General features: G+C 42.7%; 1 protein-coding gene across 1 annotated transcript in view; it reads left to right on the top strand.

Annotated features, from left to right (window-relative positions):
- The window catches only part of LOC137432431 (bifunctional heparan sulfate N-deacetylase/N-sulfotransferase 2), a 493,706-nt gene that overhangs the window by 4,759 nt on the left and 462,339 nt on the right, over nt 1-26,608 (top strand). Inside the window, exon 2 of the mRNA XM_068124366.2 lies at nt 17,209-17,346. Within this exon, the coding sequence (XP_067980467.2) occupies nt 17,209-17,346 (138 nt within the window). The remainder of the gene's footprint in view (nt 1-17,208; nt 17,347-26,608) is intronic.

Below are 26,608 nucleotides of genomic sequence, written 5' to 3'. Positions count from 1 at the left end.
GGATATATGTATAAGGAAGTTGGATGCTGGGGAAGCCATTTGGCTCATAATGCCTGTGCTTTATCCACACCTCATTAATTTAATCGATCAGTTTATTCACCTCTTTTGAGTGTGTGGGGTAGGAGGAGTATGGATGAAAACAGTGGGGAAGGAATTCCCAGGGTGTTTTATTAATCCTGCTTTCTGGGGGTCAGTGAGACAGAAGGGGCTGTAGCTTGTGGAATGAACAAACACAGACTTTTGATGAAACCCACTCACGGACATCACAATCACAACACATGCATGCGTGTGTGTGTGTGTGTGGATGTGTGTGCATACGTGTATAAGTATATGTATATAAGAGTGTATACATATTTATATACAAGTACAGTATATATGATTCATAATGAGTTCTCCATCCTCTTACAATCGAACAAATACAATTTTTGTTTCCCTCGACGTTTCAATGAACAACATGTGGTACATTCATCCGTTGACTTTCCTCCGGAATAAAAAAATCTCCTTGATTTCCCTCCCATATAAATGCTAATGAGGGGGGTGGCCTATACTGAATGACCAATCACAAAGCAGCGTTTTCAGAGTCTCATGCACAGCAGCCAATCTGATCTAAGGGTTAATCGACCAATGGTAAGCCACGATGGTGCCTATCGACCAAAGGTGAGTCAATCCACCAATGGTAAGAAAATTCAACCAAAAATTCATATATCTCCACCCGTCCATCCGTCTGTCCATCTGTCTGTCTGGTCGTCCGTCCATCTATCTGTCCGTCCGTCAATGCTTTTCAATTTTCCCTACTCCTCCCTTATCACGTGGCTGATTATTCTGAAAATTGACACATAAATACAAGACAGTATCCTGCACAATTGCGCAGGCTTCGATTTTGGATAGTGGGTGCTCTCAGGGGTGCTTACCCCCTTGAAACTTCGGATCCCTGCTCGTCCTTTATTTACCAACCAATTGCTCTGAAAGCCAAAACAGCCCTTCTACTCGATGGTCCATAAGATTACTCGGTCTATCGATTTTGTATAGGCGTATCAGGGGGGGGCACCCAGGGAGGGTCCCCCCAAATCAGTAGTGGTCTTAACTACAACCTCTATAGATGATCGTCAGCCACTCGGGGCTCTTTATTATTATTATTATTATTATTATTATTATTCTGCACTCGCGAAGCAAAATTCAGAGTTTAGCATTCGGGTGCGTACACGTGTACCTACATGCATAAGTGTCTGCATTTTTAAAATTCATTTTCTCGGCAACCGTTGGTCCGATTGGCACGGAATTTTATCATAGGAGTGCCTCTGCCTGCATAATTTTTATATTAATAATTATGACGTCATAGGTCACGTAGTATGGACGCCATATTGGAAAAACGTTACACCTCTATATCTCCCGAACCACTCAATGGCAAAAATTTAAACATGGCTCATTGTCAAGTACTCCCAATGGGGAATAAGATATGTTGATGATGATGTCATTTGTGCTGTCATTATGACGTCATAATTCGACAAGCACAACGCTTGATCTGATCAGTATTAAAAAAAATCCTCTGCAACTGTTTGTTGGAAGTTATTGTTAGTTGTTGTTAATTAGTTGTTAGAAGTTGTTAGTTGTTTATGGACACAAAATTTTCTGAATATAAGCGGCTCCTCCTGCATAATTTTTAAATGATAATTATGATGTCATGGGTCACGTGGTACAGGCGCCATCTTGGAAAAATCGAATAAAGTTGCAACTCTATATCTCCGAAACTGCTCCATGGAAAAAATAGAAACATGGCTCATTGTCAAGTACTCCCCTTGTGGAATAAGATATGTTAATGATGATGTTGGAATAAGATATGTTAATGATGATGTTGACGTCATAATTGTTAATGATGATGTTGACGTCACGTCATAATTATTCACGAAATTTTCACGATAGGAGGGCGGGCCTCTTCCTGTAGAATATTTTAATGATAATCATGACGTCAGAGGTCATGTGGTACAGGCGTCATCTTGGAAAAACCGAAAAAAGTTGCACCTCCATATCTCCAAAACCACTCTATGTAAAAAATTGAAACGTGGCTCATTGTAAAGAAGTCCATATGGGGAATACGTGTTGTTAATGATGAGGTCATTGGTGCCATAATTGTGAAGTCATAATTCGACAGGGACAACACTTAGTCTGATCAATTTGAAATTTATTGAGCATGATACATGCAACAATTACATTAGAGAATATAAATTTATGATGTCATTGCTCACGTAGTCTGGCAGCCATATTGGATCAAAGAAAAAAAATGTTCATAAACAGAAGAGTTGGCTCGCACGAAGTTGACTGCGCAGGGTAAGTATTCTATGAATACCATCTAGTTTTTATCATTATTTTGAGATATGGCTGCCACTGATATTCCATTCTGACACTGTTATCCCACAGAAGTTTTTCAACCTCATCTTTTGTCTTCACTTATGATGTTTTTCCAATAGCCAGATACATCAAAACCTTTTCCAAGATGTCGGAAGTGCTGTAAAATATTTCCACTTCTTGCAACCAAATTTTCCATGGTGATAGATATTTCCATTATGTGGTTTATAATCCACAGCCTCATGAGAATCCAGAGGACTGGAGGGGAGAAATATATCAATGGAAGTAAAGACAAGGATCAATATATTTATCTTGCCTTGTATCGTGATCCGCATTTAGTTTATCCATTTAGAGATTATCCCACAAACCGTGCAGTTGCATAATATCTTTTGGAGTATTTACTCATTTTGTTGAAATGTTAACATTGTCGAGTTTGCTTTTTGGTAGCTTGCGTTTTTGATACCTATTCTTCTAATAGTGGCTATTTGAATTGAGCAATCTCCCTTGAGAGGTGTATATAGTCGAGCGGTACTCAGCAGTGAATATACCCACATATAAAATCAAGCCATGTCCGACTTTACATGTGTTGGCAAGGAACCTGGAAGAAGAAAATGACAGAGATTTTACATTTGCATCATCAGTGGAGCCTGAGGATCAGGAAGCATCTCCTAAAATGAGCCTGAACCACAAGGTCTGTTGCACTCACAACACGACAGGTCTTTGGTCTCCGGTTTTCTTCTGGTTGAGCTCCCTCAACAATCCCTTGCCTCTCACCCCCTCTCCCTTCCCCTCTCGGTTACTCCTGGACACACACTTTCTTCCAATAATCTCCTTTTGGTTAAACTGAAAATCAGCGTTTACCTCTAATTTCGACTTGTTCATTCCTCTTTTCTCCCATTTATGAAACTACCTTCTGGAGGTGGTTTGATCCCACTCTTCTCTCCAGCACTTGATGTTGGCGGTGCACCATCATGTGTTTTCACCCCCATCCCAACATGTGATTTTCTTCTACCTCCATGGATCCTACATAACTCAGTCTTTTTATTTGCAGCTATAGTTTCCTCCAATCTTCTCTCTCTTTCCTGCCATTTATCCCCTTTGCTGATTCAATCAGACTGTTGCCTCGTTCCCCCACTTGACATTGCATTGCCTTTTGTCCTCTTTCTCCTCGCTCTTCCATGAACCAAGATTTTGAATATAACAAGAGAAAAATGACCTCGGTGTGGTCACCAGCTGCGACGTGTAGAATCATGAGGATATCCGTTGCAATATGCGCTACCAAATTCGACCAGTCATTAAATTATACGCATGCACTAGCGTCTTTTTGTCTTTCAGTTCTGGTCTTGTCCTTTGTTTTGCGACGCAAAAGGCTTCATCAACTGATTACATATAATGTATGGACGTGAATGTTATTTCTGTTAATGTTAATGTTAATTCATTAATGTTATTTATTAATGTTAATTCTGGGTGGCAGAGGGATCATTTGAAATGGGCTTGGTCGGTAGGGGATTTGAAAGTGGGCGTGGTTCTGTGAAAACAGTGGTGTGGTTCTGTGGCTCTGTTTGGTGTGGTGAAAGTGATTTGAAAGTAAAAAAAGTTCTGTGAAACGAGATTGATATGAAAACATTCATGTTGTCTTTGTTGCTAAATTTATTCTGATTTTTTCAAACAAATCGCGATTTTAGTCCGCGATGTTCTTACCTCATACCAACGCACGTCCGAGTGTATGCGCATGCGCTATTCAAAAAGGCACCCCAACAACAAGAACAACAACGCGGTCCTCTCATAGAGCTGCTCGTCGCAGCTAAAAAACAAAACAAAAGGAACTCCAGGAGACTAGGTTCGTTACAGTAGAATAGGTAGATGGGTTTTATAAATACCATATGTCAAGCTAACGAATGAATGAATGAATGATCGTTTTAAGGCCATTTTCCCTGCTAGAGTGGGGGTTAGCCTTGCGGGCCCCATGACAATCATGGTTCCCTGTTTGAGGCAGTTTTTATGGCCGGATGCCCTTCCTGATGCCAACCCTTAGCTAACGCTAACGTATGTCAAGGTAACGGCTCGTGATTTTTTTTTTGCACCCCTGAAAAACCGCAATTTGAAAAACCGCAAATAAAAAACCCACAGGAAAAACTTGAAAAACCGCCCACCTGAAATTTTTTTTTGCACCCCTGAAAAAAATGTTTTTGCCTCCCGGAAAAACCGCAAATTCGTGGAACACGGCCGTGAACAGGAATAAAACCAGGATTTTGTGGAACACAGACACGATTAGAAAAAAACCCGCGAATTTGCAGAACACGTTTCCACGAATAGAGCAACAGGAAGCATTTTATCACCCGCGAATACTTGGAACCCGTGAATAGCAGGCTCCAGCTGTATTTTAATCCATGCATGATTTGTTTACTGTGCAAGTCTGTTGCATTTTCAGGCCTGTCAATCATTTTTAGGCCTATCACAGTCATGGAGACATTGAGCCATTCTTCCCTCTCTTCTTCCAAATCCCACTGCATTAGCAAACTTGCCTCAAGAGTAGTTACTAGCATAGATCATGATGGTCTCTGTCACCTTCTTGGATGTTGACACGAAATGGTGCCTGTTTCTGAAAACTGCAGTGATGCTAGTTTGCAATCCTCCCAGAATTCCAATACCAGTCAACTTACATTTAGATGTTCTTATTACCATTTTTATCCTTTTTAAAATCTCTTTTTTTGTGAGTTGAATACACAAAGAAACGAGAACGGCACTCAGTAGAGAGCATACCTCCGCCTGGTTGGCCATATCACTCAATGGTGAAGAATCACTTAAAAATTAAATAATTCTCAAATCCAAATCCATATTCAGATCTTCACTAAAATCGAATCGATTCTTCCTTGACGCACAGACAACCTGTCCACCAGGTTTCGTCAAAATTAATCCACAACTTTTTGAGTTATCCTGCTATGTTTCGTTTTTGGCCTTATCTCCCAATGGTGAAGAATCACTTAAGAAATTCTAGTAGCCGGATCCGAATCCGGATCTTCACCAAAATCTAATCTTTCGTCCTTGTGACATATGCTACATCTCTGCCAAATTTCGTACAAATCCGTCCACAACTTTTTATTCCTTTGGGTTGGCAGGATACTATAGATGTACAGGGTGATCAATGAAACCTTTATATTTACGAATAAGAAAGAGCAATCAGAGGTTGCAGACCCTCCCCCAGATAAGTTTTTAGTGTTTATGAAACCTTTTGTGCTAAAACAAATATGGCAGCCGAAACACGTTACTGATGACATCATTATTCCCCCCCCCCCCCCCCCCCCAACCCCCAATTTATCCCAGATGACGCTCAAGAAATTTCATCTTGATCAGATGAAGTTTTGTACTTGTCGAATTATAACGTCATAATGGACGCACCTATAACATCATCATTAACATATGTTATTTCCCATGGAGAGTTCTTTACAATGAGCCATGTCTCAATTTTTTCTATGCAGTGCTTTTAGAGTTAAAGAGGTGCAAAGTTTTTCGGTTTTACAAAATGGCGCCTGTTCCGTGTGGCCTATGATGTCATAATTATCATTTAAAAATTCCACAAGAGGAGGTGCACCTATGTTGAAAATTTCCTGTCAATCGGACCAATGGTTGCAGAGAAAATCATATTCTGTATGGACAAACAGACAAACAGACAGACAAATGAAAAATCACTCATAGAGCGACACATGGCAAAAGAGAACAAAATAGAATGGCACTCAGTAGCGCATACTTTTTACCTCAAAAATAATTGGTGGTTGAATTCAGTGACCTGATGTGCAAATCGCCCTCAAATTTTAAGTTAGTCGGATGTAAATTGACAATATTTGAAATTTGGCCTATGTTGACCTTTTGGTCTATGTTGACCTCAAAAATTAGTTGGTGGTTAGCTTCAGTAAGCCGACATGCAAATCCTATTCAGATTTCAAGTGAATTGGATGAAAATTGAGGATTTTAGAAATTTGAAATGGTTGTTGACCATTGGCCTATGTTGACCTTTTTGCCGAAGCTGATCTCAAAAATAGTTGGTGGTTGAATTCAGTTTGCTGATGTGAAAATCCTATTCAAATTTAAAGTCAATCGGCTGAAAACTGAGGATTTTAGTAATTTGAAAAGGTTGTTGACCTTTTGGCTTATGTTTATCTCAAAAATAGTTGGTGGTTGAATTCAGTTAGGTGATTTCTAAATCCTTTTCAAATTTCAAATCAATTGGATGAAAATTGAAGATTTTAGGAATTTGAAAATGTTGTTGACCTTTTGGCCTATGTTGACCCTTTTGCCAATGTTGATCTCAAAAATAGATGGTGGTTTAATTCAGTTAGCCGATATGTGAATCCTTTTGAAATTTCGAGTCAATTGGATGAAAATTAAGGATTTAGAAATTTGAAAAAAAGTGGATGTTGACCTTTTGACCTTAAAAATATATAGAATTTTTTCGGTCCACGAACGCATTTGGTGAAGTTTCGTGGAGATCGGTTTAAAATTGTGACCTGTAGGCAAGTATAAGTAAGCGGACACACAAACACACAAACACACAAACACAAGCCTCTGAAAGAGTGATCAACATACTTGTCAAAAAAAAAACTTTTTGCCAAGTAGCAAACGGACTAAAATGTAATGTAATGTAAACTGAATGTGTAAACTGAAATGTTTGTAATGTAAACTGAAATGTAAATGTAAGAGACTGAAATGTAAATGTAAGAGACTGAAATGTAAACCCTCTGGCGAGGGTAATAAGCCGAACTTCCGAATGCGGTAATATATGTTGAAGCGGTTTTCCGCATATTTTTAAGCAACTCAAAAAGTTTATTGCAGCGGATTATTTCGTATTCCTTGCAAGTGTCGACGCCTTGTCGTGTCGACGTATTCCTTGCAAGCGAATGCTCGAGCGAACCTGGCGAGAGCAAAAAAAATTGTCTTGATATTCTCCGGTCACCCTGGTGTTTGGCAGGCTGGAGGGAAGGGAGGGATTTCGGGAACGCGGTGGCATCAATGTGTGTGCCATCCGTTGGGACATTAAACGTCGTGTCCCGTCTGCTGGCATGAGAAGGTGGACGTTAAAGATCCCAGAGTGTCCTTTGCGAAGAGTGCGTGAGTTATTCCCAGGACTATGAACTAATTCCAAATTCCTGCTCTGATCTACAGTGCAGACAGCAGAGCTGCACCCACAGCAAATAATATCACCTGCAGCCTTGTGCTGCACACAAAAGAAAAATATGATGGAGAGAAGAGTTCCTGCGCTTCTACCTTCAGCATCCCATGTAAATGCCTGAAGACAGATGTCCACACAGGCCTGGTGGTGTGAAATGATTGCATTTCTCCACACGTGCTTGGCAGTCTTAAAGGATGTCACAGAAGTGACGACACTTACCTTTGAGCTACCTAGTTTGAGTTTGACAAGTAAACCCACTCGCTATGGGAGCGGCAGGTAGGGTCGTGTTATCACTCTCTCTGGGTAGATAGATTACCGTCGATCTAGGCTTGGGCCTCAACAACGTCGGATTTCCTCCCTTTCAGTTTACTTTTGAACAGCAATAGCGACTGTTTAAAGAAGCAGTGGTCGTTATAGTCATCGGCCGCACTGGCTTAATAGCACCGAATTATTTAATTCCTTCTTGTGGCCTTATGGTGCAAAATTATTCCCTGCCCTCAGGCAATGCATAATTTTGTTGTTGTTGTTTTTCATTATATCGAGGTGTTAATAATGTTTACTATACCTCGCCTTATCACAAAAACTGTTTGTTGTATTCAATTTGTTCTGCGAGTTGTCCTTTACACCTGGATCCTGATTTAACCGTTGCACTCATTTGTAAGACACTGCACATTAATTTCATGTCATAGGGTCTGCACCAATCTCCAGTCTGACCTTGCCTGGAACCAAATTTATGATGAATATCATTGCTGAGGCATTGCCATTTACATTTATCCTCATTGCCTTCAGCACCATGAGAGCAAATTCCAGCTTTGGGTGGCAAACAGACATATTCTGACAATAAAATTGACACAGCGGGTCTGGAGATGTATCGCCTGATGGGTCTACTGCCCATCAGTTCTCAAAGCCGTATATTTTCATTCTATAAAGTCGATATGTGGTAATTTTGACAATAGAAAGAGCTTCTTCTCAAGAGCATGTTGGGAGATGATAAGCATTGTTTCCAAGATAAGCATACATGCAGTGCCCATATAATGTGTATATATATATATATATATATATATATATATATATATATACATTGCCTACAGAAAGTCTACACCCTCTTTCAAAATTTTCACCTTTTGATGCCTTATAATCTGGAATTGTAATGCATTAAATCAGACGTTTTCCACCTTTATTTGCACATCGTAACCCACAACTTCCAAGTGAAAAGCAAATTATACAAATTTCATTAAATTAAATCAAAATACAGAACTGGATTATCTTGGTTGGATAAGTATCCACCCCCCTTACAATAGCAATTGTAAATTAGCTCAGGTCTAACCAATCACGTTCAAAATCACACACCAGGTTAATTGGCCTCCACCTGTGTTAAATTGTGGTGATTCTGATTATTTCAGAATAAAATCGGCTGTTCCTGTCGGTTTCCTCTGCTGGGTAGTGCATTTCACAGCAAAGACTCAACCATGAGCACAAAGGAGCTGTAAAACCGCCTTTGACACCATCAATCACACCATCCTCCTCACCTGACTTGAAACCACCTTTAACATTACCGGCACTGCCCTCTCTTGGATCAAATCATACCTCTCTGACAGACGCCAGTTCATCTCCATCAATAACTGCAAATCCCCCACTGCTCCCCTCCCCCAAGGTGTCCCCCAAGGTTCAGTTCTTGGCCCCCTCCTCTTCATCCTGTACCTGTCCCCCCTTGGTCACTTAATCCGCCGTCATGTTCTCCAATTCCACTGCTTCGCCGATGACATCCAGCTTTTCATCTCCACCAAGTCCATCTCCACCGCCACCCACTCTATCCTGACAAACTGCATCACTGAAATAAAATCCTGGCTTCAAATCAACTTCCTCAAACTTAACTATGATAAATCTGAAATAATCATCATTGGCCCAAAAACGCTCACCAAACCCATCCATAACTTCGCCCTCAACATCGACGGTTTCCCAGTATCCACCTCCCCTCACATCCGGAATCGTGGCATCATCTTTGACCAAACCCTCTCCTTCGACAAATACACTAAACACATCACAAAGACAGCCTTCTTTCACCTGAAAAACATCGCCCGTCTCCGTCCATCCCTCTCCTCCACGGCTGCAGAAACCCTCATCCACGCCTTCATCACCTCCCGTCTGGACTACTGCAACAGCCTCCTCTATGGTTCACCCTCAATAATCACCAATAAACTCCAATACATTCAGAACTCCGCTGCCCGTCTACTCGCCCATTCCCGGACCCGTGACCACATCACCCCCGTCCTTTACAAGCTTCACTGGCTCCCCATCCCCCAGAGAATCCAGTACAAAATCCTCCTCTTGACCTACAAAGCCCTCCATAACCTGGCCCCATCCTACCTGGCTGACCTCCTCTCCAGACACACTCCCACCCACAACCTCCGCTCTGCTGGTACCAACCTCCTGACCCCCCCCCCCCCCAATCCGGACCAAATTCAGATCCTGGGGGGACAGGGCCTTCTCCATCGCTGCTCCCACCCTCTGGAACTCACTACCTCACACCATCAGAGATTCCTCCTCACTCACCACATTCAAAACATCACTCAAGACCCATCTGTTCAACACTGCATTCAACATTTAACCCACAGCATTTAACCCCTGACTATCTCTTCTCCTTCTCCTTCCTTTTGCTTTGATTATTTACCTATTGTTTTTTGTCTTTTTGCACTTGTTTTTTGGACTCTGTCAAAGCGTCTTTGGGCTTCTTGAAAAGCGCTATATAAAATAAATGTATTATTATTTTTTATTATTAAAAAGATCTCCGCGATAAAGTTGTGGAAAGGCAAAGATCAGGAGATGGGTATAAAAATATTTCAAAGGCCTTGAATATCCCTTGGAGCACAGTCAAGACAATCATAAAGAAGTGGACAACATATGGTACCACCAAGACCCTGCCGAGATCAGGCCTTACCTCAAAACTGGATGACCAAGCAAGGAGGAGACTGATCAGAGATGCCACCAAGAGGCCAATGGCAACTTTGAAAGAGCTATAGGACTTTATGGCAAAGACTGGTCACTGGATGCATGTGACAACAATATCCCAATCACTCCACAAGTCTGGAATGTATGGTAGGGTGGCAAGAAGGAGGCCATTACTCAAAAAAGACGACCTTGAGTCCAATTTGAGGAATGCAAAAAACCACTCCGGATATTCTGAATCCATGTGGCAAAACATTTTGTGGTCCGAAGAAACCATGATGGAACCTTTTGGCCTAAATGCAAAACGTTGCATTTGGCACAAACCCAATACAGCACATCACCCAAAGAACACCATCCCTATTGTGAAGCATGGTGGTGGCAGGTTCATGTTATGGAGATGTTTCTCATCAGCAGGGACTGGGGTACTTGTCAAGATAAAAGGGAAAATGGATGGAGCAAAATACAGAAAAGTTCTAGAGGAACACCTGCTGCCCTCGACAAGAGAGCTGAAATTGGGACGGAAGTTTACCTTTCAGCATGACAACGACCCGAAGCACACAGCCAAGGCTACACTGGAGGGGCTAAGGAACAAAAAGATGAATGTCATTGAGTGGCCCAGTCAGAGCCCTGACCAAATCCAATCGAAAATCTGTGGCATAACCTGAAGATTTCTGTCCATCAACGCTCCACACACAACTTGACTGAGTTTGAACAGTTTTGTACAGAAGAATGGGCAAATATTGCCCAACCAAGGTGTGCAAAGTTGGAGAGACCTATCCCAACAGACTGACAGCTGTAATTGCTGCCAAATGTGCTTCCACCAAATATTAACTCAGGGGGTGGACACTTATCCAACCAAGATATCTAGTTTTGTATTTTTATTTAATTTTCTGAAATTTGTAGAATTTGTTTTTCACGTAGAAGTTGTGGGTTACGATGTGCAAATAAAGGTGGAAAAAGTCTGATTTAATGCAATTTAATTCCAGGCAATAAGGCAACAAAAGGTGAAAATTTTGAAAGGGGGTGTAAACTTTCTTTCGGCACTGTATATACAGTGCATTCAGAAAGTATTCAGACCCCTTCACTTTTTTCACATTTTGTTATGTTGCAGCGTTATGCTGAAATCGTTTAAATTCATTTATTCCCTCATCAATCTACACTCATTACCCCATAATGACAAAGAGAAAACAGGATTTTAGAAAGTTTTGCAAATTTATTAAAAAGAAAAAAGTGAAATATCACATTGACATAAGTATTCAGACCCTTAACTCAGTACTTAGTTGAAGCACCTTTGGCAGCGATTACAGCCTCGAGTCTTCTTGGGTATGACGCGACAAGCTTTTCACACCTGGATTTGGGGATTTTCTGCCATTCTTCTCTGCAGATCCTCTCAAGCTCTGTCAGGTTGGATGGGGACCGTTGGTGGACAGCCATTTTCAGGTCTCTCCAGAGATGTTGGATTGGGTTCAAGTCAGGGCTCTGGCTGGGCCACTCAAGGACCTTCACAGAGTTGTCCCGAAGCCACTCCTGCGTTGTCTTGGCTGTGTGCTTAGGGTCATTGTCCTGTTGGAAGGTGAACCTTCGGCCCAGTCTGAGGTCCTGAGCGCTCTATTTCAGGTTTTCATTAAGGATATCTCTGTACTTTGCTCCGTTCATTGTTCCCTCAACCCTGACCAGTCCCCCAGTCCCTGCTGCTGAAAAACACTCCCACAGCATGATGCTGCCACCACCATGCTTCACCGTTGGGATGGTATTGGGCAGGTGATGCTCGGTTTCCTCCAGACATGACGCCTAGAATTGAATCCAAACAGTTCAATCTTGGTTCCATCAGACCACTGAATCGTGTTTCTCACAGTCTGAGAGTCCTTTAGGTGCTTTTTTGCAAACTCCAAGCAGGCTTTCATGTGTCTTTCACTGAGGAGAGGCTTCCGTCTGGCCACTCTGCCATAAAGCCCAGATTGGTGGAGTGTTGCAGTGATGGTTGTCCTTCTGGAAGTTTCTCCCATCTCCACACAGGATCTCTGGAACTCAGCCAGAGTGACCATCGGGTTCTTGGTCACCTCTGTTACCAAGGCCTTCTCCCCCGATTGTTCAGTTTGGCCGGGCGGCTAGCTCCAGGAAGAGTCCTGGTTGTTCCAAACTTCTTCCATTTAAGAATTATGGAGGCCACTGTGTTCTTGGGAACCTTCAATGCAGCAGAATTTTTTTTGTAGGCTTCCCCAGATCTGTGCCTCGACACAATCCTGTCTCTGAGCTCTGCAGGCAGTTCCTTCGACCTCATGGCTTGGTTTTTGCTCTGATATGCATTGTCAGCTGTGAGACCTTATATAGACAGGTGTGTGCCTTTCCAAATCATGTCCAATCAATTGAATTTACCACAAGTGGACTCAAATCAAGGTGTAGAAATATCTCAAAGATGATCAAGAGAAATGGGAGGCACCTGAGCTAAATTTGAAGTGTCATAGCAAAGGGTCTGAATACCTATGTAAATGTGATATTTCAGTTTTTCTTTTTAATAAATTTGCAAAACTTTCTAAATTCCTGTTTTCTCTTTGTCATTATGGGGTATTGAGTGTAGATTGATGAGGGGAAAAATGAATTTAAACGATTTCAGCATCAGGCTGCAACATAACAAAATGTGAAAAAAGTGAAGGGGTCTGAATACTTTCTGAATGCACTGTACATACTCGTGGGGTGTACATACACATTATGTAGGCAATAAGAATCCGTGCTTTGTACGTAGGTACATAATAAATATAAACTTTATGATTATAGGCAAGCATCACCAACCTTCTTCTGATAGATATCAATTTAGGTTTACTTATTTATTTATTTATTTTAGGGATGCGTTTACGATTTTTTACGTCAATTTTCATTGAGATTTATATTTCACAGTTTACAGTTATAGAAATTACAATTTTCAAAGGCAAGATATCGATTGAGGTTGTTTTTTTTCGGAAGTGTTTACATTGTTTGTCGTAAATTTTCATTTATGGACGCTGTTTCTTTTTATCATTTTACAGAAAATATTGTCATGTTTATTTCACAGTTTACAGTTGAACAAATTACAAATTTCAAACGATAACTATTCATAGAGGGTTTTTTGACATATACGTTTGCATTTTTTTATATAAATTTTCATTTACGGATGCTTTCCGACGTTTCTGTGATTTTTACCATCACCATTTAGATTTACCTTTTTTGAATTACTCTTTAGAATTACACTTTATAACTCATGAGAATTACTCTTTATAATTACCCTTTAGAATTACCTTTTATAATTACCCTTTAGAATTACCCTTTAGAATTACCCTTTAGAATTACCCTTTAGAATTACCCTTTAGAATTACCCTTTAGAATTACCCTTTAGAATTACCCTTTAGAATCACCCCTTATAATTACCCTTTAGAATTACCCTTTAGAATTACCCTTTAGAATTACCCTTTAGAATTACCCATCTTGGAGGGTGGAGTAACTGTCGAGGTCCTGCCAGTGTCTTCGCTTAAGACATGTTTTATCATAGACTAGCAGAAGTACCCAGCATTGCCGGGCGGGGGAGGGGAGGGGAGGGGGAAGGGGAGGGGAGGGGAACGGGGGGGAGGGGAGAAGAGGGGGGGAGGGGAGAAGAGGGGGGGAGGGGAGAAGAGGGGGAGGGGGAGGGGAGAGGGATGAGAAGGGGGGAGGTGAGGAGAGGGGGGAGGGGAAGAGGTTATGGGGGAGGGGGAGGGGGGAGTGGGAGGGGGGGAGTGGGAGGGGGAGGGGGAGGGGGGAGGGAGGGAGAAGGGGAGGGGGAGGGGGGAGGGGAGGAGAGGGGGGAGGGGAGAAGAGGGGGGGGGGAAGTACCCGGCATTGCCGGGGAGGGTAGGGGGATTTCAGAATTACCCTTCATAATTACTCTTTAGATTTTAGAATTACCCTCCAGAATTGCCCTTTAGAATTACCCTTTAGAATTACCCTTTAGAATTACCCCTTAGAATTACCCTTTAGAATTACCCTTTAGAATTACCCTTTAGAATTACCCTTTAGAATTACCCTCCAGAATTGCCCTTTAGAATTACCCTTTAGAATTACCCTTTAGAATTACCCCTTAGAATTACCCTTTAGAATTACCCTTTAGAATTACCCTTTAGAATTACCCTTTAGAATTACCCTTTAGAATTACCCTTTAGAATTACCCTTCAGAATTAACCTTTATAATTACCCTTTAGAATTACCCTTTAGAATTACCCTTTAGAATTACCCTTCAGAATTACTCTTTAGAATTACCCTTTGTAATTACCCTTCAGAATTACCCTTTGCAATTACCCTTTAGAATTACCCTTTAGAATTACCCTTTGGAATTACCCTTTGCAATTACCCTTTAGAATTACCCTTTAGAATTACCCTTTAGAATTACCCTTTAGAATTACCCTTCAGAATTAACCTTTATAATTACCCTTTGCAATTACCCTTTAGAATTACCCTTTAGAATTACCCTTTAGAATTACCCTTCAGAATTACTCTTTAGAATTACCCTTTGTAATTACCCTTCAGAATTACCCTTCATAATTACTCTTTAGATTTTAGAATTACCCTTCAGAATTGCCCTTTAGAATTACCTTTTAGAGTTACCCTTTAAAATTACACTTTTTTTGTGTACAGAATGGAGGCTCATGTAAGAGCTTACAAATTGAACATGAAAACATGCACAGACACATAAAACATGCAATGAAGGGAGCAGGAGACATGAGGGGGAGAGAGAGAGGGAAGCACACAAACACAACAACAGAAGAGAACAGGGATGTCGGTAGATCTGTGGAAGGGGGAGGGCTGGGGGAGGAGGGAGGGGTACACGGTGTAAAGCAAATGAACACTACTAGGAATTTCAGGAGAGAAGGTGGGGATTGAAAGAGGCGGATTTGTGGTGTTTTAACGGAAGTAGAAAAGATCAAGGTTTTGGATGGGGGAAGATAAGAGATGGTGGTGAACAGCTGTTTTAAAGACCTGGAGGGAGGAGAGGGATTGAGGAGAAGGTGGGAGTTTGTTCCAGAGGCGGGAGAAAAGAGGAGTCAAGGTGAGCAGAGATTCTTGATTTTGGCAGTTTCACCCAAAGAGCAGATCTTGTGCCCAAAGGCAGATCTTGTGTGTCCTGCAGGAATATTTGGGTGACAGAGCACAGACAGAGCAGGGGGAGCAAGGCCAGAGAGGTTTCGGTATAAGACAGAAAGACCACCTACCTGCCTGTGGTGAGAGGGAGAAAGTCCCTCAGGATCAGCTTCATTGTGGGAGATTTTCCATGATTCTGAACGCTTTGGTTTCAACCGCGTGAAGCCGAGATAGATGTGAGGCAGGATCACCACCCCAGAGGGGAGAGCAGTATTCCACTGAGCTTTATAATTACCCTTTAGAATTACCCTTTGGAATTACCCATTGGAATTACCCTTTAGAATTACCTTTTGGAATTACCCTTTAGAATTACCCTTTGGAATTACCCATTGGAATTACCCTTTAGAACTCATTGGCTTTACCCTTTAGAATACTTTAGAATTACACGCGGTGAGTTAGAAAGGTTCTTCTTCTTCGATTTTTTGCTGGATGGACGGACATATCAAATATTGAATTGGCTTCACCGCTTAAAAAAAACTGTTCAACCTGGCAGAGGTATGCGCTCCACTGAGTGCCGTACTAATGTGTTTGTTCCTTACTAGGGCATGCCCGTACTATATATATATCTAAAATTATATCCCCCCCCTCTATTTACATGAAATGGTTTGGTCCAAAGCGAACGGCTTGCGAGTACGGTGACAATCCCCCCCCCTCTATTTACATGCAATGGTTTGGTCCAAAGCGAACGGCTTGCGGAGTTTGGTAAAGAAATCGCCATAGCTCGGTAACTACTTGTCCGATTAATTTCAAACCTTGAAAAGGCACATCCTCGGGTCCCCAGCAATATACCTGGCAAGTTTCAAGTATATCGGACCGGTAGTTGTCGAGAAACAGCGGTCGCATACACACACACACACACACACACACAGAGATTACTGGAATTATAGATAGATACCTTTCCAACACCCTCGGCCAATCTCCCTGAAATTTCTATACCACATTATTTTCATGCACAGAAGGCCAACATAGTAGGAAATACAATCTTTCAATTCCCAATTGATATCAAAACAAGAAATAATGCACGTTCTGGCACTTTGCATAATATGCAGTAAGTATCCAACTAGCCCCAATTAGCTGCCTTCCATCCAAACATGGTGACCATTTCAGACATGGGTGAGAAACTTATTTTCGGCTTTTAAGATATATAATGTGGGATGATTATTTGCCCTCTCCCACACAATTTTCCTTCACTTCCCTCCCTCCTGGTCCCACACAATTTTCCTTCACTTCCCTCCCTCCTACTCCCACAAAATTTTGCTTCACCCTCCTTTCCTCCCTCTTCTCGCCACCTAACTCTATTCGGCCTCAGCTACAAAGGTAATGATATGACTGGTTGCTCAGGTTTCTTTTTTTTTGCAGGCCTCTTTGTGAGGTGTTGTTCTGCCTCTTTGTGAGGACATTTCAGATCCGAGTGCACGAAGCCTTTTTTTTTTTTAGTCCCTGATGAAAGCCACTCTGGCGTTGAAAATTGAGAGGCTGACACCATATTTTTGGCATATCCTAAAGTCGATGCGCCTTTTGCTCTTTTTTAACTTGCGGGTCTCGTAATTTTGATGACTGCATGTATGATATTTTGAAATTCATTTACACCCTTTGTTCTCTTGCAGCTGGGAACTCATAGAAACGTTCCAGTGGTTCTTCTCTTTTTGGAGACTCATTACTCAAGTCTTGGCCAAGAGATAATTGCACTGCTTGAAGGAGCTCGCTTTGGGTATCAGCTGGAGGTTGCTGCTGCTGGCTTCAAGGTGAGCCCAGGAATTTGTGAACTTATCAGAGCCACCTTTACTCCAGCCTTTCACTGAGGATATTTCTCTTTGTGAATCCGAAGTGGTTATTCAAGAGCAATTGACATTTGTGTGAATTCTCACCAGTGAAATAGACACAGAATTGTATATTTGAGACTATTTTCAAGTGCATTGACATCTTTCGCTGTGTTTTCTTTTTAATTCTGCTATTTAAAATTGATTTTTAAAATCGGCCTAATCTGCTCCTTTTTATTGATTGAGAAACAGCCATTTTTGTGGAACCATCTGACTCCTCCTGACTTTAGGGGATGTCAAAAGTGAAGAAAATCCACTGATATTGTGAAAACGTGGATGTGATGTCAATTTCTTAATCAGCTAAATTGAGGGTGATTCGTTCAGAAAGTACGCCATGTCCCACTCAAAGATGATCATGGGGTGATATTCTCGCAATTGTCACTGATGACCATCTCTGACATGGTATTCGCTCAATTTTCTGGCAAACCTGAGGCAACTTTTGATGAACATGCAGTGACATTAAGGACAATCACCTATAATTCACATTAACTCATCACCTGTGTACAGCTCGATATATATATATATATATATATATATATATATATATATATATATATATATATATATATAGATATTATATATATATATATATTTATATATATATATATATATATATACATATATCGATGGAGGTTGTTGTGAGAGGGTTTGTGAGGAGGTGCTTGGGAGTGCCACACTGTTTGACGAACATTGCCTTTTATGGTCAGGGTGTAAAACTCCGGTTTCCCTTGACATCATTAACCGAGGCGTTTAAGGTGGTGATGGTGCGGGAGTTCATGATGTTGCGGGATTCGAGTGATTCAGTGGTAAAGACAAGCAAGGTGTGCACAAGACAAGCAAGACATTCAATCCATCAGGCACAGCAAGGTGCTTGGACTAGGTGGGAAGGTGTGCGGGTTAGGACATTGAAGTGGCAAGAGATTTGGAAGATGGAGCCAATATTGTTGAGATTCCTGTCACGGGCAACGTATGATGTGCTTCAGTCACCAGTAAACTCGAGATTGTGGGGGTTGTTGCAGGAGGAGAGATGTTATTTGTGTGGAGGTTTGGGAACGGTGCAGCATGCACTGAGTGCATGCTCAGTAGCATTGGCAGCAGGAAGATACAGGTGGCGACTTGATCAGGTGCTGGCGGTTGGTGGTGCAGATGGTGCAACAAGAGGTGCTGAGATCGAGAGAGAGAAGAATGAAGAAGGAGACTGATGGGGGAGCAGAATGGTGGAAGAATAAATGCGGGAAGGATACCGATGGGAAGACATGCTGAATGGAGAAGGTGGATCAGACTCGGCAATGGCTGCTAGAGTGAGATGTGCATGGAAGAAGTTTCGGGGAATGAGTGGCGTGCTGACGAGCAGGGTAGTGTCGTTGAAGCTGAAGGGAAAGGTGTATGCTGCATGTGTGAGACGTGTTATGATTTATGGGAGCGAGAAATGGGTAATGAACGTAGAGGATCAACGAAGGCAGGAAAGGGTGGAAATGCGAATGGTTCGGTGGATGTGCGGTGGTGTATCGTTGAGAGAGAGAGGAAAACAAATGATGAATTGCGAAAGATGATGGGAATAGAGCCTGTGATGGATGCTGTGAAGAGAAACAGGTCGAGATGGTTTGGTCATGTGTTGATGAAGGATGAAAGTGACTGGTTGAGAAGAGTGATGGAAATGAATGTAGAAGGAAGTAGAGGATGGGGAAGACCGAGAAAGACTTGGCTAAAGGTTGTGGAAGAAGTATACGGGCAAGAGCATTAACAAGGGGAGATGTAGAAAATAAGGCAAAATGGAGAAGATTCTCATGGGGCCTGCAGGGCTAACCTCCGCTCTAGCAGGGAAAATGGCCTTAAAATGCCTGTTGTTGTTGTTTGTATATATATATATATATATATATATATATACAGTCACGTGAAAAAGTAAGCACACCCCATTTAAAGTTTTGACTTTTTCAACACATTTCAACATACAGCTATTTGATCTTCATTTCAACAATATTGATAGATAAAGGTGATATAATATAACAAATATCATGAAACATTTACATTTTGTAGTCCATTGTATAATTTAAATAAACATAAATGCAAATTTCGCATGTGGAAAAAGTAAGTACACCCTTGGCTCTAATAGGTGGTATTGCCCCCTTTGGCAGAAACAACCTCAAGTAGGCATTTCTTATAACTGTCTACCAGTCTCTGACATCGACTGGGAGAAATTTTTTCCCACTCCTCCATGCAGAATTCTTTCAGCTGTGCGATGATTGAGGGGTTTCTTGCATGCACAGCTCGTTTCAAATCCCCCCACAACATCTCGATGGGATTTAGATCCGGGCTTTGACTTGGCCATTCCAGAACCCTCCATTTTTTCTTTTCAGCCATTCCTTGGTGGATTTACTGGTATGTTTAGGGTCATTGTCATGTTGCAAAGTCCACCTTCGGTTGAGCTTCAACTTTCCGACAAATGGCCTCACATTATCCTCAAGCACCCTCTGGTACAATGAAGAATTCATAGTGGATTCTATGATGGTGAGCTGCCCAGGCCCTGATGCAGCAAAGCTGCCCCAAACCATAATATTTCCACCACCATGCTTTACAGTTGGTATCAGGTTCTTGTGGTCAAATGCTGTCTTTGGTTTTCGCCAAGCATGTCTTCTGGTACTGTGGCCAAATAGCTCTACCTTTGACTCATCTGTCCAGAGCACATTGTTCCAAAAGTGTTGGTCTTTGCCGAGATGTTCATTGGAAAACTTTAGTCTTGCCCTGATGTTCTTTCTGGACAGCAAAGGTTTCCTCCTGGCACACCTCCCATATAGATCAAATTTGTGCAGCCTCTTTCTAATGGTAGACTCGTGCACTTTGACATCAACAGTGGCAACAGCTACCTGTAGGTCCCGTGATGACATTCTGCGGTTCTTAGAGACGTCTTTCAGCATCTTGCGGTCTGCTCTCGGGCTGAACTTGCTGGGGCTGCCTGGCCTGAACAAGTTGGCAGTTGTTTGGAATCTTCTCCACTTGCAGATGATCTTCCGGACAGTCGAATGATTGATTTCAAATTGTTTGGAGATCTTTTTAAATCCCTTCCCAGACTTGTAGGCATCTATAACCTTCTTTCTGAAGGCCTCAGAGAGCTCTTTTGATCTAGGCATGGTGACGCCGCACACTTCAACAACAAAGAGCAAACCAAACTAAATGTCTGAGGTTTAAATAAGACAGGTTCCTCCAAGATCCTCTCTAACGATGTTCTAATCATTTGCACCTGAGCTGGTGCACCTGATTCTAATTTTAGGTATTTGAAGTAGTGACAAATGTAGGGGTGTACTTACTTTTTCCACATGCGAAATTTGCATTTATGTTTATTTAAATTATACAATGGACTACAAAATGTAAATGTTTCATGATATTTGTTATATTATATCACCTTTATCTGTCAATATTGTTGAAATGAAGATCAAATAGCTGTATGTTGAAATATGTTGAAAAAGTCAAAACTTTACATGGGGTGTACTTACTTTTTCACATGACTGTATATATATATATATATATATATATATATATATATATATATATATATATATATATATATACGTATATATATATATATATATATATATATATATATATATATATATAATTATATATATATATATATATATATATATAATTTTATATATATATATACATAATGAATGATCATTTTTAAGGCCATTTTCCCCGCTCGAGCGGGGGTTAGCCTTGCGGGCCCCATGACAATCATGGTTCCCTGTTTGAGGCAATGTTTTTATGGCCGGATGCCCTTCCTGACGCCAACTCTTAGTCGCCTCTCACGATGCGCACGGATACGGTGTACCTATTCTTAATCGGGGTACACACCGGGAGATATATATCGTATTATGTTTGTCGGGTAGTGATATGTAGAGTCAGCTAGATTTGTGTAGTATCATGCTCCAGATGTCGGGTAAGAACCATCACCATGTAATAAGTTTTGTTTAGCCGAATGTCGGATAAGTTGTATACGTGTCCCCGTTACGAGGGGGCGGGGCATGTTATTTAGCTTCGGGGATAAGGATAAATTATCCCTTGTATGTCTTACCCTATGTGATTTACCCTTTGTCTCTTTTGGCACCGCACCATTGACACTAGTGAGGAAATGCCCATTAATTGCACTAAATAATAACCATAAAACCAACCAGAAGCCAGTTCTGAGCACGGCCATTTGGACGCACCAGCTGCATTGCCACGGAAGACAGGCAGGCCGAAGACACACCCCGAGGAGCCGTGATTGGCCAGGGCAGAGCAAGAAGCAACTTGCTATTGGGCGGGAGTTGACCAACGGGAAGGCCGGGGTAAGAAGGGACTCGTGATTGGCCAGGGCGGAGCAAGAAGCTACCCGCTGATTGGTAGAAAGAAGGCCGAGGAGGAAGCAAAGCGCCAATTGGCAAGGATCACCGATGACTTCAGAGGCGAGCAAGAAGTGGCACGCTGATTGGTGGAGAAGCACTGATGATGTCACGACCCCGATGATAAAAGAACTCCACGACAGACATTTTCTCTCTTGCCTTTCGCCCTTCATGCTTTGATCTGTCCCTCGACGTTCCTGCCTCTCGCTCACTCCTGGTCCTCGACACTCTTGTTGACACCATCCTTTGACGTGCGAGGAGAACGGAGGCCGACGAGGCTGGGGAGACAAGCTGTGCGCCTGCCTTCCCGAGACGGACTGTGCAGCGAGGCCTGGCTTTGTGCGCGTGTGCCAAAATGACGAGTGGTTTCCCGCCAACACCGGAGCTGCATCAAGATTGTGCGCTGGGGCCTGGATGATTGCTGGGCAGAGTATTGACCCCTCCCATAGCTACCCACAATAATCGCATTCCTACATAAACAGACTGTGTCTTGGGTCTCAATCATTCTTCTCGTCCCGTTGCTTTGACCTGCGTTTTTGACTCTCGCTCTGCTCATCATTCAATCATGACTCCCAAGAGGCAAAATAAAGTGATGAGCCTGAGCCAGAAAGTGGAGGAGAGAGTGCGGTCTCTGTGGGCAGGCATTATGGCGTCAATGAATCCACCGTTAGCTACATAAGGAAGAACAAGAAGGCGATTCGTGAGAGTGTTTCAGCGAGGGCTGTATCGAGTACGAAGGTGGTCACCCATGTTCCGGATGTCCACATAGAAAAGACGAAGAAGGCTCTCAGCATATGGATCAAGGACAAGTCAAGCAGAAGACTATGCCTTTGAGTGGACCTCTCATTCGTGAAAAGGCTGAGCAAATTTACGATCATCTGTCTGGCCTAGGTGATGCCAGCACAAGTGATGCGTCGAGCAATGATGGTACAAGCAGCACGACTTCATTCACTCCAAGCAGGGGATTGTTCCATCATTTCAAAGAGTGGTATGGTCTCAAAAATGTTAAGCTCACAGGGGAGCGTGCCTCCGCAGACCACGAGTTGGCAAAAGCATTCCCTGCTCAACTTGCGTGGCTGGTCGAAGAGAAGGGATACCTCCCAGAGCAGGTGTTCAACACTGATGAGACCGCCCTCTTCTGGAAAAAGATGCCCGGGAGAACTTTCATCTCGAAGCGTGAGGAGACAGCATCGGGTTCAAGGCTGCCAAGGACCGGGTATCTCTTCTCCTCTGTGCAAATGCAAAAGGAGACTTCATGATGAAACCCATTATGTTGTACCGTTCCCTGAACCTGCATTCTCTCAAGGGCAAGTACAAGTAAACTCTGCCCGTGTTTTGGAGAGCCAACAGGAAAGCCTTGGTGATGGCAATAATCTTCCTGGATTGGTTCCATAATTGTTTCATCTCTCAGGTGTAGAGGTACATGGTGGGCAAAAACCTGGTGTTCAAGGTTTTCTTGCTCCTGGGCAATGCTGCTGGCCACCCCACGAACCTGGATGTGGCTCATCCGAACATCAAGGTGACCCTCCTGCCGCCCAACACCACCTCCCTCATCCAGTCACTCGACCAAGGTGTGATTTCAACACTTAAAACATATTTCACCCCTTACACCTTTTGCCGCATTTTGGATGTGATGGAGTCTGACCCAGGACTCATCATCGGCAGTGTTTGAAGGAATTTAACATTGCCCACTGCATCAGTGCCACCAAGGAGTCGCTGGATGAGGTAGAGCCTCCACCATCAACACATGCTGGCAAAACCTGTGGCCACAGGCAGTCAGAAACTTTACTGGCTTTCCTGATAACACTGAGGAGAGGCATGTTATTGCCGGGTTGGCACAGTAGGTGGGACGGGAAAGCTTTGATGAAAAGCAGCTTGAGGAGTTGGAGGGTATCCTTGCCTTACATGGCGACAACCTCACAGAGGAGGAGTTGGAGGCCATTATAACAGTTTCCAAGGAAGAGGAGGAGGCGGGCAGTGTGAGGAAGAGGTTCCAAGGTCTAACCTCACAGTCCAGTTCCTGGGTGAGTTGCTGCAGGTCATGCGGGCACTTTTTGACAGGTTGGAAGATGCTGACACAGTTATGGAGAGGTACCTCAGGTTCAAGAGGGGCTTGGATGATTTGCTTCTCCCCTACAAAGAGCTGCATCGAAACCTGCGACAATCTGCCAGGAAGCTCTCCTTTACCCATTTCTTTCACCCTGCTCCCTCCACATCAACACTTCCAATGCCCTCCTCTTCTGCCATCCTCTCAGTGTCCTCAACAACGTCCACACCAACAACCTCAACTGCTCCCTCTCCTGCCTCTCCTGCCTCTCCCTCAGTGCACAAATTTGCAGAACTATCCTTTGGGTCATCCTCAGTGTTCGAGGAATTCATGGGATTTTAATTCATCACCATCATCATCATCATTTGAAAGTTGCGTGTGTTAATGAAATAAATATTTGAAACGGTACATGATGTTGTATGGTTAAGCTGGTTAAGTACTTTTAATAAACTGCAAGCGCATTCCTTCAATAAATTGGAAATGGTACTTGGTGTTGTCATTTTTTAAAATCGGTAAGCATTTTTTATGAAACTGTAATCATGTGCATTTGCGGTCGAAAACATTTTAAACTTTAAAAATTTTCCTCGATGAATCAGGAACCGCCGGGAACCTATGACCTATCTCTTTTCCCCATTGAAACAATGCCGCCGCATACATTCGCAGGATTTTCATCGACCTTCGCGGATTATCATCGACATTTTCAGGATTTGCCTCATCATTTGCGGATTTTGCCTCACTATTCACGGTTTGAATCTCTCAATTCACGGATTTTCTCAACTCGAGAGCCGATCCCCCCTTTTTCCATTGAAACAATGACCCGCCATTTGTGGTTTTGCAATTCACAGGATTTTCCAGGAACGTATACTCTGTGAATAGCGGGATCCCATGGTGCACATACATACATGCATACATACATACATACATACATACATACATACACACACACATATATGTATATACAGGGTGACCCAAAAAAACCTCCCACATTTCAAAGGTAAATGAAAAAAAAATGGTTAAAGATAATCAAGATATTATTTGCACACATGAAACTTCATTCAATACAGTTTTTATTCATCATGTTTTAAAGATGACATCCTCCAAATGGTGGCCGTCATTGTCTATACACGCTTGGAGGCGATTTCTGAAGGCTGCCATGGCTCGACGGGTCATGTCGGGTGGAACAGCGGCTATCTCCTGCTGAATAGCAACCTTAAGGGCTTCAAGAGTTTGGGGTCGATGAGTAGACACTCGTGATTTAAGGTAGCCCCACAGAAAAAAAATCACAAGGGGCGAGGTCAGGGGAACGGGCCGGCCACCCAACATCGCCACGCAACGAGATCACCCGATCCGGAAACATTTCCCTCAGCACTTGCAATGATCTTCGAGCTGTGCGTGCCGTAGCTCCATCTTGCTGAAACCACACATCGAGTTCTTCAAGCTCAAGGTGTTCGAGTTGTGGCCTTAGAAGGTTTTCGAGCATATCAATGTTACGGTCAGGAGTTACGGTAACAGTTACACCACCCTCTTCAAAGAAATAAGGACCCATGATGCCAACATCGGCAACAGCGCACCACACAGTCACTCGATCGGAGTGCAACGGTCTTTCGTGGAGCATGCGAGAGTTGTCTTCAGACCAACAGCGAAAATGTTGTTTGTTTACAGAGCCACTCAAATGAAACTGAGCTTCGTCACTGCACATGAGAACAGCATCTTCCGGAACACGTTGCAGAATGTTCTCGCATAACTCCCTGCGGCTCATCCAGTCTCTCGCATTGAGTTCTTGCACAACCGTCATTTTGTATGGATGGAAGTGGAGGTCTTTGTGTAAGATTCTCCTTGCAGTTTCCCGGGATATCCCTTCAGCTAAAGCTTCTGCGCAGAACATCTCGGAAACTGCACACCAGATCGCCTCAATGCTTCAATATTCTCAGGCGTACGAGCGCTCCAAGGTCGACCAGGTGATTTTCTTTTTAAAGCTGAGCCTGTTGCCCTGAAATTCTCAACCCACTGCAAGATGGTTTTCCGATCTGGAACGTTTTGGTTCCGTGGAATACTGAAACGTCTTCGAAAGGCCCTCTGCACGGCGATCACGGAATGGTTGTTTGTGAAGAACGCTTCGACAGCGAACGCACGGTGTGCTCCCGACCACGCCATGTTGGCGACTGAGGACGGTTGGGGTTGGGCTACCAACAGACCCTAGCCCCGCCCCTCCCACCTCACTACTGACAGTGCTACACTGCTACAGCCTTTCGAAATGTGGGAGGTTTTTTTGGGTCAACCTGTATATATATGCAGTATATATATATATATATATATATATATATATAGTGAAACCCCGATTTTACGCGCCCCGATTTAACGCGAATTCAGATATAACGCGATGAGTCATTGGACCTTTTTTTTTTTTTTGCTCTTTCCGTAACTTCTTCCGGAAATGGAACAAACTGCTAGAAAAAGAAAATATTTTTCTGTGAAAGATAAGCTTCACGCACTTGACGTGATCAAGACGAAAAGTCAAACTCAAGTTGCACGAGACCTCGGGATACCGGAATCAACACTTCGTGGCTGGAAATCTCGAGGAGAAACGTTACGTGCGTCACTTTGCAAAGTTGAAGAAGCAGGACTAAAAGCCAAATGCCTGAAGACAGCCAAAGATGTCAGCCTCGATGACTCCCTGTACGAGTGGTTTGTTCAAGCTCACTCAGAAGGCCATCCAATGTCTGAATGGAGCAAAGAAGAGCTACACCAGTGGCACTCTGCC

This window comes from Myxine glutinosa, chromosome 8 (genome assembly GCF_964187855.1).
Source record: "Myxine glutinosa chromosome 8, kmMyxGlut1.1, whole genome shotgun sequence".
In the NCBI taxonomy this organism is placed as follows: Eukaryota; Metazoa; Chordata; class Myxini; order Myxiniformes; family Myxinidae; genus Myxine; species Myxine glutinosa.
This window is presented reverse-complemented; position numbering and strand designations above follow the sequence as displayed.